The sequence below is a fragment of the Dendrobium catenatum genome, unplaced genomic scaffold (assembly GCF_001605985.2).
Source record: "Dendrobium catenatum unplaced genomic scaffold, ASM160598v2 fragScaff_scaffold_920, whole genome shotgun sequence".
NCBI lineage: Eukaryota > Viridiplantae > Streptophyta > Magnoliopsida > Asparagales > Orchidaceae > Dendrobium > Dendrobium catenatum.
The window spans coordinates 2,819,716-2,838,147 of record NW_021319382.1 but is presented as its reverse complement, the minus strand read 5'-3'; the positions used below and the strand labels follow the sequence as shown (position 1 = coordinate 2,838,147).

The 18,432-nt window shown below is 35.5% G+C and overlaps 1 protein-coding gene across 1 annotated transcript in view; it reads left to right on the top strand.

Moving 5' to 3' along the window:
• LOC110113282 (rho GTPase-activating protein 7) overlaps window positions 1–18,432 on the top strand; it is an 88,779-nt gene that overhangs the window by 54,948 nt on the left and 15,399 nt on the right. Inside the window, exons 14-19 of the mRNA XM_020845786.2 lie at window positions 2,665–2,994; window positions 3,434–3,483; window positions 4,038–4,098; window positions 4,183–4,266; window positions 11,985–12,098; window positions 12,187–12,356. Of these exons, the coding sequence (XP_020701445.1) occupies window positions 2,665–2,994; window positions 3,434–3,483; window positions 4,038–4,098; window positions 4,183–4,266; window positions 11,985–12,098; window positions 12,187–12,356 (809 nt within the window). The remainder of the gene's footprint in view (window positions 1–2,664; window positions 2,995–3,433; window positions 3,484–4,037; window positions 4,099–4,182; window positions 4,267–11,984; window positions 12,099–12,186; window positions 12,357–18,432) is intronic.

Sequence of the window (18,432 nt, the reverse complement as noted above, 5' to 3'; positions counted from 1 at the left end):
AAAACCTCAATCTATTTTTGTTTCCGTTTATCACCTCTCTAATTGCCTATTAGCCAAAATGCATATACACAATTTTCCTTAATATAAAAGATTCCTCATTCACTGATGAAAACAAAATTTTTTAACCCAGACATAAAAAATTCTTCTCAAATATATTTTTCTACTCACACAAATAATAGACTCTGTCCAAATAAAAACCTCAATCTATTTTTGTTTCCATTTATCACCTCTCCAAATGCCTATTAGCCAAAATGCATGTACACAATTTTCTATAATATAAAAGATTCCTCATTCACCGATGAAAACAAAATTTTTTAACAGACAAAAAAAATTCTTCTCAAATATATTTTTCTACTCACACAAAACTTTCCATTTACCTCTCGTACTTCATTTTACTTCCACGTTTATCAATTTTCTCATTTCAAGTAAAATTAGTAATATGAAATTAAATAAAACAACCATAATAAAAGTAGCCAGATAATCATAAAGGCAGTAACTGTGTATACTTTGGGAGTCCGAAAGTTGCCAAATCACATCCAAAAAGAAAAAAAAGTATTTATAGGAGGAATTTCAGGTTGAGAGACAACTGTAGTTTCGACCTAGTGGGCTCTTGCGATTCAGCTTTGTCAAGCTTGATTTGTGTAGCAAATCATATATCTTGTAGTCTGAAAGACCCCCTCTTTTTTCAATGTAGACTTGTAAAAGAAAGATTTTTTGATTAGAACATCAAAATAACTCCCTCTGATATGCTCTATGTTCTTTCCTTGAAATCCAGTACGCTAGATGAGATCCAATGTAATATACATACACATTAAGTCAAATTTATCAAATTTATGCTCTTTGGGGGATTTTAGGGGTTAATACATGCCATTAAGGATGTGGTACGTGTCCTCTAATCGGTGAATTTTCCACCAAATGACACCATAGGATAAATGGTTATGACCTAGAACTGAGTGGTTTTACTGCCAAATGGAACCACAAAATATCGGTTATGGCCAGAGCTAATACGCTTCTTAGTGACATGAAATCCTTGAGTTTTGAATCAATACGATATGATCAATAAGGCACAAAGACCTCTGCTATCTAAGGTTGTTTCAAATTTGTCCCCTTAGATAAGCATTCACCTTAGGTCAATAAGGTCCGCTTGGACAAAGCAACCCATGGCTGCCGATAAGGATCCTTTATTAGGTTGGGTAGACTACTTCCTCTACCTAAGTAGACCAGGGACTACATTGGCCCCAGATGACATAACCATGGGATCTTGATCGGGTCAACAGAGGCGCGCCTCAGCCAATGTGAGGCGTACGCCTCAACAATGCCAGCAATTGCGCACGCCTCGAGGCATTTTTTGCAAGAATTGCGCAGAGGCGCGCCTCTTTATTGTGCAATTTTAAACAGAGCACAATGAAAAAAAAGGATTCAAGTAGCGGACCCCACATAGTGGGATAAAGGCTTCGTGTTGTTGTTATTGTAACATCTAATTCTGTTGCTACTATACGCTTGATACTATATATCTGTTCAACGACGAGCTTTAATCGAAAGTTCTCTCCTATTATCGGGAGGGGTAATTAACTATAGGGGCTTGTGCCTATTGAAAACTAGAACTGAGATCATAAAGTTCTCACAAAATGAGGGCAAAATCTCTAGGTAGTTTGTTATCTAAAACCTCAATCTGTCTTCTGAAAATTTACCCTGAAACTTAGACTCGTTAAAACTCTGCTCTCCAATACAAAAAGAAAGGGCCGCGAAGAGGCTGGGGCGTGAATTTTTGGAGCCCACATCCTGATAATGGCTAGATGAGTGATTTATCCTTTGACTGTGTTGGTAAGTTTGATAAGAGTTATAACTATGGCAACAATTCCTGTCCATGAGAACTAAGAGCACCCCTTATTTTGGCAACAAGGGCATTATGATGATGGTTACCATGTGGACAAGGTAACTTAGTACACGGAGAACTCAGGAAAGAATGGTAGAGATGTTCGGGATAATAGAGTTCATTATTTGTTAAGTTTGGACATATTAGAAGGATGTATGAAGGTATGGGAGAACATGGCAACTAGATATTCTTTGCTCTGTTTTTTTTTTTTTTTTTTCCATGTAGTTTGATTGGTTGGACTAGGCGTGCTATTAAAGAAGTTCATCTCATTTCTCTCTCAATTTGTTGTAGTACTGCTAATAAATTTTGCCCCTCTTGTAAAGGGAAGATTTCATACTAAGGAGTAGACACCCAAGAGATGAACATCTTTGGCATTAGCCAAATATAAATTACTTTCTAAACAGGGTTTTTCCTATGCCAATAAGATAATATTTTATATGATATGTTATTTTAATGTGTGAAATTGATAATTATTATTTATTATTTAAGATACTAAATTTGTTTTTTACTTCTTGTCAAAACATAAAGAAAATAAAATAAAAAATAAAAACAAAAAATGAATCTAAAAGATGATCCCAATTGGACAAAAAAAAAATGAACCTAAAAGATGATCCCAAATGGCCCGGAAACATTCAACCACATACTCTTTTCTTTAATTTCATTATTTCGATTTTATGATATTTAAATACGTTGCTAAAATTTTGTTTCAAAATTTCCATGCTGTTTATTCTCCTTATTTGCTGAATATGATCAACTTTACTAAATTCAAAATCTCTCTGCGATTTCAGGTTTTTGCCAGTGATGATTCAGATGCTGAATCTCTTACAGATAATAAGGATTCATCAACAAAGACCAGACCGCTTGGGGTTTCTCAAGATAATGGTGGACATGGTCCACCAAACGAAAATTTTGATGACTCTTTCTCCAAGAAGGATTCCCTAAATGTGTTGCCTTTACGTGAAACTCCTCTTTCAATGGGGGAGATTTTGTCATCATTAGATTCTGGGATTCCTTTTCCCTCTCATACAGCTGAATATTGTGTGGATAGACATGTGACTAAGCTCAATGGGTCTCATGGTCATACAAAGAGGACCCCCAATTTTTGGGGTCGTAACAATGTGAGCTTATTAGTATAGAGAAATAGCAGCACCCTTCTAATTTTTTACCGTTCAACTTTTCAGAGTTATTCTTTCCTTTCAAGCTCAAGAGCTCTTAACCTTTTATTTGATTTCTTGTGATTGCCGATTTATATATGATTTGATGAGCTTAGCTCCTTAAATCGAGCCTCTTTTGTTGGAGTTGAGATCATCAGTTTGGGATCCGTTTCATCTTTTGCAGCATTATCTTTTCTGAATAGAGATACGGCTAAACCTAAGTGCTCAAATAATATTTATCACTCATCATATTTATTCCTCTTATGCACTGATACAAGCATGCATGGTAACAGAATTGCAAATGATTTTTGCTATTCTAAAATGGTTTCGGTTTTATCATTTTTTTACTGTGTTTGATTTTATATATGGTTTCCTGATTATAACTTGTGTTGTCATTTTTTAGGCCAGAAAGAATCATTCAATGGATTCTGTCGACTCATCTGGTGAAGAAGAGTAAGTGTTTCATTATGAATTTTCAGCCTTTTCACATATAGAATGGGAAAAGTGAGGAAAAGAGAAGTTTAAGTTATCAAACTCAAATCATGGAAGAACTTTATGATCTTGGACATGACCATCTAAAATACTATTGGTTTGACCTTCAAAGTCATCGATCTAGACTATTCTATCATAGGCCTTTCACTCAGCTATCAAGTTCATACATCACAGCTTGCTATTTGTATTTCCTCTAAAAGAATTTTCTTCATCTATAAGTCAGATATTTGGATCACTTGATCTTCATTCATTGAAGTGCTGCAGTTGTTTTTATTAAAAAAAAAAGGTCACTAATAATATGAGCTTACATGAAATCTTGAACATGTCAGAAGGTGAAATTTGACTCTTTTCAGTTGACTTGTTAGGAATATATTAATTTAGAGTCCAAATACCATTGCCCTTTAAATCATTCATAGAATACAAAATCATGCTGGATAGATGCCTTGATTCTTCCAATATGCAACTATACTTTCAATTCAACTGCTCTTGACTAAACAAACTTGCAATGATGTTAGGCTTGCTATTCAGAGGCTTGAAATAACAAAGAATGACCTTCGCATGAGAATTGCCAAAGAGGTATGAAACATTTTTTGGCCTTTTATTCATGTAATGGGAGAGCATGATGAATTCTTATGGGGACAGTTTGAATCTACCTTTCAGGCCAAAGGCAATGCCATTTTGCAGGCTAGCTTGGAAAGAAGAAAGCAGGCATTGCATGATCGTCGCTTAGCACTGGAACAAGATGTATTATTCTCATGCTCGGTTACTGAAGTTATTTTTTTTTTCTGCTGTGTTGTGTTAATATGATATATATTATATTTTACATCCTAGTTTCTATCTTTTTTTTCAAAGTGAATTTGCTTTTCAATAATTGTGCCTTTAATGTTGTCTTTGATGATATTAAGATTTCTTTGAGTGTTCCTTTTGCTTGTTATTGAATATTGATTTTTTTACCTTTTCATGATGAGTATTATGATGTTTAATGACACACTATTGATGGATGATACCTGTTTTCTGAAGTAAAATGTTATAACAATGAAGAACATTTGTAGATGATAAGGGATTTTGGATATGTTCATTAGAAACTAGTTTTATGATATATAATTTAGTGGATGTCGGATAAATTTTCATCAATATACTTGAAAATCAAGTGGTAAATGTGCATAAAATATTGATTGATTCAATTTTTTAGTAAAAAGTTATAAATCAAGAAAAAGTTAATATGCTATGGGATTTATGATTACTACGTATAAAAAAACTAGTTTTATGTGTATAATTTTAGTTGATGTGGAATCTTTTTAATTTCTATTAATATTGTTGGAAGATCACGTGATATATACGTGTTATACTTCTAAACATTTGTGTGTTTCTTTCTCTTCATACACACGTAAACACCCACAAATAAACAAAGAATATAAATGAGGATAGTTTAATTTAAAGCTTGATACTTTTAATGAAGAAGTGTTTCTCAAGTCTACTATGTTATAAAATAATAGGGGGATTTACATACATACTATTTTATATCATGCTATTTACATATCTAACATCCACAATTTTAATATTTCATGCCTAACACCTATAGATCAAATATGGGTGCAAGAAATGAAATATTAAAGTTTATAGGATGGTATGGGTGGTAGGAATGAAATATATGAGTGACATATTTGATATTAAAGTTGTCTATGGATGTTAGTCATAAAATATTAAAATTTTTGATGTTAGATATGTAAATAGCATAATATAAATTGGTATGTATGTAAATCCCCAAAATAATATTATGGAAGTTTAATTAAAAAAACCGAAATGATAGAACAAAATGATAACAAGAAATGATTATAATAGAGAACTACTAAGAGTACCATTCATTAAATACAATTTATAGTGACATAGATTAAGAAGAGTTGGGAAAAGTCAAAAAGTATTTCTTTTTTTGATGCCTATATTAGTCCTAACAAAGGTATATTATCCTATGGTTGACTTCATGTCTTCAATCGAGCAAGTACATCTACAATTGCTTGAAAATTTAGGTGCTCAACTAGAGGCTTTAGTAAAACGTTTATAGAAAATTTTTTGATAAAAATGAGGATTTATAAAAAAACCTCTTAATGCATCTAATTTGCATTTTGCATGTGCTAACGTACTATAATGATGCATGAAATATTAGGCTTGGTAACTACTAGATAAATTAACTTACCAACTACCCTTCAATACTAAGAAAAGCCTCCCTCCCAACATTCCTGTAGACGAGAAGGAGCCCTCCTTTATCCGACTTTCTTTATGTTCGACTGATGGATCATTAAGTTTTTTTTTTTTTTTGTCATCAAATGTTGTTTGTCATCATAGTTATATCAATAAGCTTACAATAACGATGACCCATTTCTTCAAAAAAATATTATACTTTGAGATAACTCTTTCTTATTATAGGGTAAAATCAATTTTAGGAAAGTACTCATTTGTGATAAAAGACTTTTGAAAGTAATATTTTATCTCAGATGTTGTAATCGCTTCTAGTGAGATGCTATTTAATATGACAAAGCTAAAAAGAAGATGCTTGACAAAGATGAAGTGATCTCTAGTTCTACTTTGAAGATCTCTTTTACTTAAAACTTTCCACAGTTTTTAAAACCAAGCTCTTGGTCTCTATTTAAGTCCATACATAGCATTCCTTGGAAAGTATATGTGATTCTTCTACTGAGCAATATACCTTGGAAGTTATTCCTTATAAATGACCTCATGCAAGACGGTATAAAGGAATGTATTTCTCACTTTCATTTTTTAGCATAATCCAACCTTGGTTGATGGCTACAAATAAAAGAACTTTGATAGAGTTAGATAGAACAATTGAGGAGAAGTTATCAAAATAGTTTATCTTATAGACTTCGGTTAACCCTGTGGGTCTGTGGCAAATAAGTATGCTTTTTAGTGTTTGATTGAGCCTAGCACTATCAAAAAAGCTCCTTGTCATGATAGCTTGTGTTCAGCTCGCTAAAAGCTTGTGTTCAGCTCATTTATTAAGTGAGTTGATATTGAACAATTATTCTGAGCATGTTTTCTTAATGAGATGTACTTCAATCAAGTCTTGTTTGATCATGTTTGGTTAATTTTTTGCTCAAAATAAATGTGCATATATATTATATTTTATTATATAAATATATATATATATTTAGATATATTAATTGGTTGGTAGGCAAATAAGCAAGCTTTGTAGTGTTCGATCATGATTCTATCATATTTATCTCATTATTTATATATTTTTTAATTTATTTGAAATTGGCTCATATTAAGGTCAAATTCAAACAAATTGAAAGCAAACACACAATAAACTCATTTAATCTCGGCTTGTTTACACCCCTTAATTGAGCCATCACAATGATACTTGATAATATATGCTCAACGCCAAGTAATTGGTTTCCACCTAAGGAGTGGGGACCGCCATGTATTAAGACTAAGAAGAGCATGCATTTCAAAATCATAATTTTTTTTCATAAAATTTATTGTAATGAATAGATACAAATGATAGAGACAATATAATGGTAAAAAATAAATGTGATAAATAATCAAATGATATATAGGAGTAAATATGATGAACAAGATGTTTACTTTTACCTTTCTAAATGGTAATTAGTAAATGAATATTAGTGCGATCATCATCTTGTGCATGCTCGGTTGAATCTTATAATGTGTTTGGGGTTGCTATTATAGATGAAGCTAGAGGTCGGTGAGAGTATATCTGTAGAGGTGAAGAGATAGGTATAGAAGCTTTTGGAGGAAGATGAATTGTTGGTGAAGATAGCTTAGGGCAAGGAGAAAAGTTAGTCTCATGAAATGTTACATCGGTGGAAGTATAAATCATTGTAAAAGGACATCATAATATCAATACCTTTTTTAGTGCAAGAGTTTCTATGTAAGATGCATTGAATACCATAGAGAGTTTTTTTCATGCGCACGAAACACATGAACTAAGCAAGTACAACCAAAAAAATATGGTGTAAGGGGAAAAACAACTTGGCCTGTCTAAAGAGTTGAGTTGTAGTTTAGATGATAAGGGATACAATTGATGAGTTTTCATAGGGTCAAGACATCATCTCACTAGGGACATTCATGTGAAACATGAAGAAGCTTGCAACTTCAAGATGGTGGTGATTTTTGTGTCCAACAACACTATTTTGTTAAGTTGTATATGAGAGGAATTTTGATGAATGAAATCATTGGTAGTGGCATAGAGTAGAAGGTGCAAAACGTAGTCTGCATGAATTCTAATGACTGATTAGTGTGTAAGATGTTGATAAGAGTGGAAAATTGAAGTTTTTTTTTTCTAATACAAACATGAATGACTCGTGAACGGTATTTGTGTAAGTACATGCTAGCAACTCGGGGAAAAATCGTCCGTGAATGTGACAAAATAGTAGAAGCCTATATAAGCAAGAATAGGGCGTAACCTATTGGAGTAAACTAACTCAAAAGGACTAGGATTATGACTATTGGGAGAAGATGTAATGGGCATACAGTTATGATTGTTAAATTTGGGCATTTATGAAGGAACGAACACAATACTTGGGAACTGAGAAGAAGATGTCTAGGTTGATAATGCCAGTGAAAAGTAGCAACATTGGAGGAGAGAGCATAAGGAACATTTGTCGTCATATAGTAAGTTCCACCAACTTCAATGACTCCACTAATTATTTTCTTCGAGTTGAGATATTGACAGAAAAGAAGGTTAGATGCTATATGATAGTCATGAGATTTTGTAAGAGTTGATAGAAAATAAATTTATAGTAAATTACGTAACATTTAAGCCATTAAAAGTTATTGAAGGATTTATAATGCCTTTTTAAGAGATATATAAGAAAACCGTCAAAGATAATCACTGGAGAAAGAGAGGTAATGTTGACGGAAGAGGAGAGTTTGTATTTAATCTTCATATATGAAGAGGCACTTGAATCTAAATCCAGGACATATTATTAGAGACAACTGCAACAAATACATAATATAAATAATTTGAGATTTAAGGGCGATGGTTGGGATAATTGAATTATTCGAGCATGATATTTTTGAGGGAGAGTAACCTATCTATTGGATGAGGCCTTAGAAGTAGGCAATGTTAGATCAGTTGTAAATGTATGTTGAGCAATGGAAGGGCAATCAAATTTCTCTCAGTGATGTTGAGGATGGTATGTGCGACCCTATTGAGGACATTAGGGAGAAAGGTCTTGTCCATTATCTTGCTATCATTATAACAAAAATCATGACAATGAGTTCCCTAACCACCCTTGGAGTCGAAAGATTGGTTAAAAGTGGATGTAGTTGGTATTCTATGACATGGAGAAATTAGGAGAGAGCATTGACAATGTTTGGAGCTGTACAGTTGGTTATCAATGAAGATTTTACCCCTTAAAGGAAAACTTGCATGCTAGAGATAAATTTGGCTACTAGGAATTCTTCATCCCGCTGGTCCAAATAGTGGGATTTGTAGTGATGGGAGATATTAAAGACCTTATCCCATTTTTCTCCGAGGGTATTATAAAACTCTTAGATTGACATGTTAGTTTGTTGAAAAAGAAAATAGGTCTGATATAAAGTGTAGAGATACAATATATTACTTTTCTGAAATATGCAGATCAAAGAAAATTCTACAGATTTTTGGTATTTTTTGGAAACATGATTATTAAAGATTGCTAAGTAACCATGTAAGAACATCATAGATGCTTGCCACTTCAAGAATTTGATGATGTCGTTCCTATTTAGAGGAAGGCATTAAAATGATAAAATTTGTCGTAAAAACTAAAATAAAATAAAAATCCCTCAGCCACAACAGGTAATTTGCACCTTTTAATTTTTTGTTGGTATAATAGGAGCTCAAGTTGTGAAGATAGGTGTGAGACGCCATGACACCTTTGTGAAAGAGGGTAAAAGTGGAAGGGTTAGAGGATAGCATTGTTGGAGTTACAGAGGTATCATGCACTAAGGGAGATCAAATAGTCATAAGATAGCGTGTAATGAGTTAACAATGGATGGCATGTGAACCCAAGAGTTGCAAGCATATGCTTGCATGAGGCAGAATGTATATCCAGCGAAACAATGCACACACATATGTGGAGCAACAAGAGCACAAAGCTAAGTGTAGAGTAGCAATTGTTTGGCTTGGAATAGCAAAGTGGATGTGGAGCATTGAGTGCACGGTTTTGAGTGTGAAGCAACAAGCATATAGTTGTAAAGGCATGCTGTGAGTTCAAAGGGAAGAGGCTATTGCATATATCACATGCGTGAGCGGCGAGTAGATGTGTTTGGTGGGCTAGGCATATAGAGATCAACAGGAGAGCTACGTAGTGGGGGTGGATGGGTGGGTTAACTAGGGCAATGTTGACCTTGCTCTAATACCGTTTTTAAAGGGGAAAATCTTTTTATTGTTTTAATCTATTAAATGTATGGTCTATATATATGGACATAAAAAGAGAATATTAATAAAAAAACAATTGAAGGAGAATAATATCCCTAATTAATTACTTTCCAATACTAGGAATTCACCTAATACACCAACAACACTTAAAAGGGTGCCCATCCTTTGCTCATAAACTCTTAATGAAATTTATTCTCTCTCTAAATGATTCTTAAATAATCTAATTTATGGATGGATGATACTTGGAGTCCTTTACCTTAGATATCATCATCCTAGATCACTATGAAAGAGGATTAAGTTGACCCTTGCAAATAACTAGATGCATTCTCTCTCTTCCAATTTTGATTATTTATTTGTTTTTTTTTATATTTCATATTTCAATAAAAAACATAACTTCTTAAATGTTTATCTCTTTACCTCTATATTAAAATGCCTTGATAATTTTTGATGTCATATATAGATCAATTGATTAACAATTTGGCATTTCTATTAATTTGATTTTAAAGAATGTCTACTTCCAAGGAAGAAAAAAATATTCCTGATTCCTTCTTTTAAAATTAACATTTTAGAAGTCATATGATGAGATAACACTTAATGAACATCTTTCATTGGGTAGCATTAAGTTATTATATGTTTGCAACCCAATACTATCTTTTAGGAAGGGTTGATAAAGGTACTTGTGATCAATGTTTAAAATTGCGTAATCGGGTATTGAGGTATTTTTTGTTCATGAGACGAGGCAACAAAAGATTGCGTAAACATAAAATGATAAATTTTTTAAATACTAATGAGTAAAAAATATAAAACACAAAAAATCACATGATATGACGTGAAATCAAAATATCCCAATAATAAGATAATATGAAATTCTTCATTTGAATCATCATTATAATGAACTGTTCTCTCCCCTTCTCACCTATAGAGTCCAATGTCTTCTAATCAAAGCATGCACTCATGAAGAAAACTTATACAAAGCATCGTGCACTCATAAAGAAGCAGACTAATACTAACAATTATTACTAAAGATGATGAATACAACACTAGGCCAGGCAGCCGGGGGTCCAAGGGGGCGCTGCCCCCTGGCGGGGTTCCACCGAGCGGTTCCGAGCATGTACCTAGTGGTATCGAGCATGTACCGAGCATGTACTAGCGGTACCAAGCATGTACCGAGTGATACCGAGCATTTTTTTTTTAATTTTAAGAGGCGGACGCCTCTAAAACATGAGGCGAAGTGCGCCTTAGTGAACTTGAGGCGTATGCCTCAATGCCTGCTCTCATTGCGTAGGCTTTGAGGCTTAAACGTTTAAAATTGCTTTGAGGTGCACCTCTTATTGCGCAATTTTAAACGATGCTTCTGATTCGTGTTCTTAGATGTGAGAAGCATGAATTCAATGTTGAAGAAGACAAGCAGTAGAAGGCAGTGGATACCAGGTTAGAAGACCCTACTAATAATATCTTTATAAAATTTTTCCTACTCTGATCCTTTGTCCACTGCATTTATTATCTTGAACCTCAAATTCAAACAGGGGCTTGAGAATTTACAGTGTGCTGACATAAGCCTTGAATAGCACCTAAAATCTTATTTAATCCACCCCGTGCAGTACATGTTGGCTGCATGCTCAAGCTCTTGTGGCAGTTTGTATGTGATGTTACGTACTTAGTGGATGCATGTGTAAGAAGAACACTATGTTTAATTCAATTTGATCATCATAGTGATTTTCATTATCATCTATGCTGCTTATGTGAACTCGGTTTAATATCTGATTTTGAATCCCTAAAAGATTCCCATTTGCTGCTTTGTTATGTTGAATCTTGATGATGCACTTAGTAGATATGGTTACTGCAGTTTTGGCCGCATAGAATCCAAATTAGAACCTGAATTTGAAGTTTTCGAAGTGAGCTATTATGTTAGGACGGCATATCTTGGAAGTTATTTTGACAAGATAGATTTGCTTGCAAGTATTGTCGATTTCATTTCTTTTTTAAATACTTTCGCTAATTTGGAAACTGAATAACTCTTTTTGGACAATATTGTGATTCTTATCATTTTCCAATTCTCTTTCAGGTGTCAAGGTTGCAAGAGCAGCTGCAAGCTGAGAGGGATCTTAGGGCTGCCCTGGAGGTTGGGTTAAGCATGTCTTCTGGGCAGTTTTCTAGTTCTAGAAGCATGGATTCCAAGGTATGCTACTTACTTTCTATATGCTACTTGACTGAATTTGCTTGTTATTTTAGGCTATATGAAATTATTGTTATATCTCTATTGGAAGACAAGGGCAGAACTTGAGGAGATTGCACTTGCTGAAGCAGATGTTGCTCGATTAAAAAAGAAGGTTGCTGAACTGCACCTTCAGCTTAATCAACAACGGCAACATCAGTGTAGCTTTGTTTCTGATGATGCTGATCACTATCAACATTTTCCAACGCATCTTTCTCAGCCGTAAGTGGCCCACTAAATCACTTGGATTTCTTGTTGAGTATTCATGATGGCAGTAAATAATACTGAATTTAAGAGTATGCATTGAGTTTTTTATTTCCCTGTTAGTTACCATATCTAAATTATCACATGTGCCCTTTATGGTAGAAATATATTCTATTTATTTCTGTAATAGTTTTTTCATTATTTAAGATATTATCTTTTATTAATATTCATGTGATTGTACTTATCTCTTGTTTATATATAAGTACATATAAGCTTGTACTAGTAAGATGTTAGGAAACACTTGAAGATCTCAAGTAAAACCTAACGATTTTGAAAAAAATAGCGATAAATCTCCACAATCCAACGGAAAATCAGAGAAAAACAAGAATTTTATTGCAAGAATACAAACTAACGGGAGAAAATAGCAAGATACAATTGATCCTCTATTCAAGAGGAGGATCTATCTCTCCCAAATCTCTGGAGGAAGCTAAAGCCCAAAACCTAAGAGATATCAAATTTCAGCCAAATTCAAGATGCCCTAACCCTAGCAAAACATACTACTTAATTCATAAAATTCAAAAGTAAATCTCTAAACAACCCCTACTTTGAAATTTCCCTCATAATTCCCTCAAAAATCCTTCCTAAACAGCTCTCTCATGCCGGGCGATTGGATCAGGCGTACAGGAGGCAGAGGGTTCCTCCTCTATTAGCATGGGCCGGTCTTGTATGGACCAGCTAGACCGGTCCAGTGGATCAGTCTAACAATACTCCCCTCCCAAAGACCCACCTTATCCACAAGGTGGAAAGACGACATCCTCCTCCATTCCCTCATCATCACAAACGGTAAGAACATGAAGAGTTCGATCCTTACACTTGTGCCCTAAAGTATACCTCTCGTTACATCTGAAATAGAGCCCTTTTGCCCTCTTCTTCTGTAATTTTGTTTCTGTGAGCTTCTTGAAATTGTCTTCAGGTATTCCTCCTGCAGTCTTTTCCTTTGAAGTCCCCCGAAGAGTATCTAGTGTTGGCTCCTTCGATGCCAATAAGGTGGTGGTCATCCTATACGACGAGCCTACTGCGTTGCTGCCTCCCGTTCCTCTCTCCAGATGCCTCTGATCCTCCACCAACTGAGCTAGCTCCATAACCTCTCACAAGTCACGAGACCTCATCATTCTAATCGCTGCCCGAATCTCGGGTGTTAATTCCTTCATGAAGTTGCTCTCTAGTACTGTCTCAGAAAGCTAGTCTAATCGACTAGCTAGGTATTCGAACCTCTCTTGGTACTCTATCATTGAACCCTCTGTTTAAAATTGCGCAATTTGAGGCGCGCCTTTGCGCAATTCAGCCCCTGAATGCTTAATTGCCTAAGCAATTTTGGGTTCATGTGAGGCTTACACCTCACGGGATCAGAGGCGTGCCTCTAAGGCGTAATTGCACAATTAGAGGTGAGGCGCACGCCTCATCAAATTCGGTCCCACCTACTTAAAATTAAGTCTTTTTTTCCTTCCTCCCATTCGGTTCTAAGGCTTCCCGAAACAAAATCTCCCATAAGCTCTCGGTCTCGCCTCCCGCACGCTCGGCCTCCCTTCCCGCCGCCTCTGTCGCCAGTGCCGCCTCTCTCCGGCGAACTTGAAGTGTTCAGCCGCCCTCTAGGAGAAGTTCACAATCGATTTTATGTATTTTTTTTTAGTTTAGGGTTAGATTTTTCAAGTGAAAGAAAATCTAGGGTTTTTTATTTTTTTTTAATTTTTTTGTTTGTTTTTGGATTTTTGCATTAGGAAATATGGTTAGATGTAAGGAAAAAGCAAATATGTCATTGCGGTGTGATCCTTCTTGGAAATATAGTGTGCAAGTTGGCGTAGGAAGCGGCGAGAAGACGTATGTGTATTTAAAATGCAATTTTTATGATAAGGTGGTGAAGAGAGGAGTAACTCGCATGAAGGAGCACTTATCCTGCTCACACAAGAATGTAGCACCTTGTGTGAATGTTCCGGATAACGTGAAGGAGGAAATTACAGCTTATATGAAAAGAGTACGACTACCAAACATTTACAATAGGAGCAATTTGATGAAAGGGTCGAATATGGTGCTTACTTTGGGAGCGAGAGTGGAAAGGGCTCTTCCTCCACTATACATAATAGAGGTGCGCGTGATCCTATGGACCAGTACATGACTACTCCAGGAGAGGATGGAGGACTAGCATAGATGATGCCTGCGGCTAGTACCAGAGAGGGTCGACGGCAGGTTTGCAACCACTATGTTCGTATTTATAATGCTATGGATGAGGCGAAGGAGTTGATTGCACATAACTTGGGAGGAGAGGAGGCAAGTTATAGAGAGATTTGGGATATCATTGATGCTCGGTGGGAGGTACAGTTATACCGTCATCTACACGCAGCGGCATATTATCTCAATCATCAATTTCAATATTCAGAGAGGAAATCCTCAAACCCGGAGGTAAAGTTTGACTTGTATCATTGCATGGAACGATTAATACCAGAGCAGACAGATAAGGAGCTTGCAGATTTACAACTTGTTTTATTTCAGAATAAGGAGGGATTTTTTGGTCTGCAAGCAGAAAAATCAACTATTACCAAACATTCTCCAGGTATACTTTTTTTTGTAAATGCAAAACATTTTATTATGTTATGATTATCATTTTTCTTCTTGAAAATAGTTGAATGGTGGATCCAATTTAGTGATTCCACCCCTGAGTTACAGAATTTTGCTGTTAGAGTTTTGGGCCTCACTTCTTCTTCTGGGTGTGAGCGAAACTGGAGTACATATAGTCAAGTGCAAATAAAGAGAAGAAATCGGCTTTCAACACTCATAATGAACTTCCTTGTTTATATTATGCATAACAAGAGGTTAAGAGAAAGGAGGTTGAGGAATAAGGGTTTGACGGATGATGAGGACCCGTTGGTGTGTGATGATGTGGCATCTGATAATGAGTAGTTCATAGATGATGAGACAAATTTTCCATTATCAGACTTGCAACTAGAGGATCTAAATGTGGATGTCTTGAGGGGCGAAGCAAATCAAGTGGGCACATCCACTAGTACCACACCACATACATCCACTAGCTCTGCAGCACAACATCCAAATAAAGGTATTCCACAACTTCTTATATGCTATTACATTATATTTATATCAAGTGTGCAAGTAACATGACAAAGCTTTCATTCTTATTGAACAGGGAAAAGAAAAGTGAGTCATATTGAAGATGATGAAGATATGACATTCATAGATACAATTGGAGAAGAAGATTCTCTGGAAGAACCATTTAGTGATGGGACATGATTGGGCTTTGGGAGTTTGGATAGACTATAATTTTGTGGTTTTGTACTTTGGAATATGATTTTATTGCATCTTTTTTCTTAATTTCCACTAGTTCCCTTTGTTCTCTCCATAATTTTTCATTCTCCAAGTGTCCCAGTCATCCCTTCTACGCTTATACCCAAATCTTTCATCAACTTCACACCTTTTTCTTTCAAATTTAGCACCCTTTGGATCATAATAAACCTCTCCTTTCAAATTCATCCCTCCTTCAGTTATAATTTCCCCTTTCCCTTTCTAAATCCACCCCTTTCCTCTCAAATTCAACCCCCCATTTGTTCTTGCCCTACCTCCTCTCACCTCTTTCCATACCCTCTACCCGGCTCTTCCCTAGGAATAAGCTTTAGGGAAGGTATTCTCTCTTCTGAGACTCCACCTCCTAATTTTTTTTTTAATTTTTTTTGTTTTTTTATTTTTAAATTTTTTATTTTTTTTTGTCTCCACCTCCTGATCTTCCCTTCGTTTGATTGGGTTAGGGTTTTCCCCACTTGTCCTCGATGCCTTCCCTCACCTCCGTCAGCGATATTTTGGTTTGGCCCTCAAGCACTTTCTTCAACATTTCTCCCAGGCTAGAAAAATTCCCATCCATCTTCTCGTGGATGGCTGAAATTTGACTTTTGACATCTTAAAGCTTAATGTGGATATCTGAAATTTCAGTTTTCAATTGTCTGATCTCTCCTTTTACCTTTCTTCATGCCATGGGAACCTGGATTTAAGCTCCAATAACAAAAAGCAACAAGTTTGACGTGAATTTTTGCCTCCTATAAGCACAAACAATAAAATCGGATACAGATGCAGCAAAATTCAGTGAGGAAGATTTCTATTTCAGCCCAGGAAATTGCACTAATACTAATTTGTGAGGAAACACTTGAAGATCTCAAATAAAACCTAACGATCTTGACAAAAACAAGAAATCTCCACAAATCCAACAGAATATCAGAAAAAAAACAAAAATTTTATTGCAAGAACACAAACTAACGGAAGAAAATAACAATATATAATTGATTCTCTATTAGAGAGTAGGATCTATCTCTCCCAAATCTCTAGATGCCGTTAGAGAGCAAAAGCCTAAGAGATCTCAAATTTCAGCCAAATTCAAGATGCCCTAACTGATGTGAAACCAAATAGGAATTGCACGTAGAAATTTATAACAATTTAATTAGGCGTTGTAACTTCAACTAATGTTTCACTTTTGAAAAGATTTTACGAATTTAAAATTGTTTAAATTGATATGGCAAGTAACCACACAATAGAAGAACAAGATCTTAGAATAATATCAATTATATAATGAAAATGATAGTGCAAGAAACTAAAAATCCATCACATAACAAAGAGAAAAGTCACCTCGAGATTCCCTCACTCACACTCTTTAAGGGTTAGTGGAAGAAGAGTCGCCACAATCCAGAAGATGCCACCACAAAGAAGAGGAAGCTAAGGGTAGAGATCCAACGAAAGTTAGTCGGAGAAGGGGTTATGTGTAGACGTCTGGTAATCCGCCTCTTCTATGGAAGAGGCTAAAGTAAATATAATGTGTTCGATGTATCCTTTGACGGTTTCGTCAACCTCCAAGTTAAAATCGAAGAATGGAGATCACAGAATGTTTGTCCTTCCTTGATTATCATATACAAACCCATGATCAATGCCGGGATCGGCCATGCACTAGTGGGGACGTTGGAAGAGAGATGCTTGACTTCTTTTCTTGCAAGAGAGCTCATGAGGTTTGGGGAATTCCAAGAGGGTGGACATGGGGGAGGGCCGGTCAAGGGTAGAGGGAATTAGGGTTATGCTGGGTCTAGGGTTTGGGTTATGGAAAGGCCATTAAATCTGGATTTAGTTTTAGAATTAAATGGGGAGGGAATAGAATTTGAAATTCAAATAAGGGTTAATGGATCAATAGACAAGAGGGGGGGGAGGATTTGGCCAATGAAGGGGGCGGCAGCATGTAGAGAGGTGGAGAAGATTGGGGGGGTGGGGGGATTTATGAACTTCCTAATTTACTATTCTAAATTAGGGATGAAGGAATTAAATCCAATTTAATTTAAAATTAAATTGAATCAAATCTAGGAACTTTCCTAATTTAGCATTATTAATTTCGAAAGTATTTGAATTTCAAATTTAATTGAATCTTTTTCCAAATTAATTTTGCTAGTTTAGGAAGGTATTAATGATGATTGAAATCATCATCAAGGGGCAAGGAAGAGGTGGCGGGCATTGGGGCTTGGTTTAGCAAGGTCGGCGGCAAGGGTTTATGATGTAGACACACAAGAAGAAAACTAACACAATGAGTAGAACTTAAATCAAACTTTATTAGAAGAAAACTGACACAATGAGTAGAACTTAAAACAAACTTTATTAAATAAAATCAAACGACCCAAAACTTGACAAACACAACAAAAGATGCTAGGAGATTTTAAAGAAATAAAGAAATTTAAAAAGACGCTATCCTCAGACAACCGTCAGAGCGGGTTCCTCACATGCATCGAATTTGTAGGTTAAATAAGTAAAGTGCATAGAACTAGCAAACCGATGGTCCACCACAGCAAGACTGTCCAAATGCTTCCAAATCAACCAAGACACGACACCCTAAAGTTGCTTCACTGTTGAGAAGAAGGATACAGATGGAGTGGCACTTGCGGAGAGACGAAAGATGTTAGAAGCCCAAGAAGAAAGGGTGGAAAGAGCCCGCAGGATTTCCGTAGAGGATGAGTAAAGAAGGATGGAAAGAGCCCACAGGATTTCCGAATAAACCCGCAGGTTA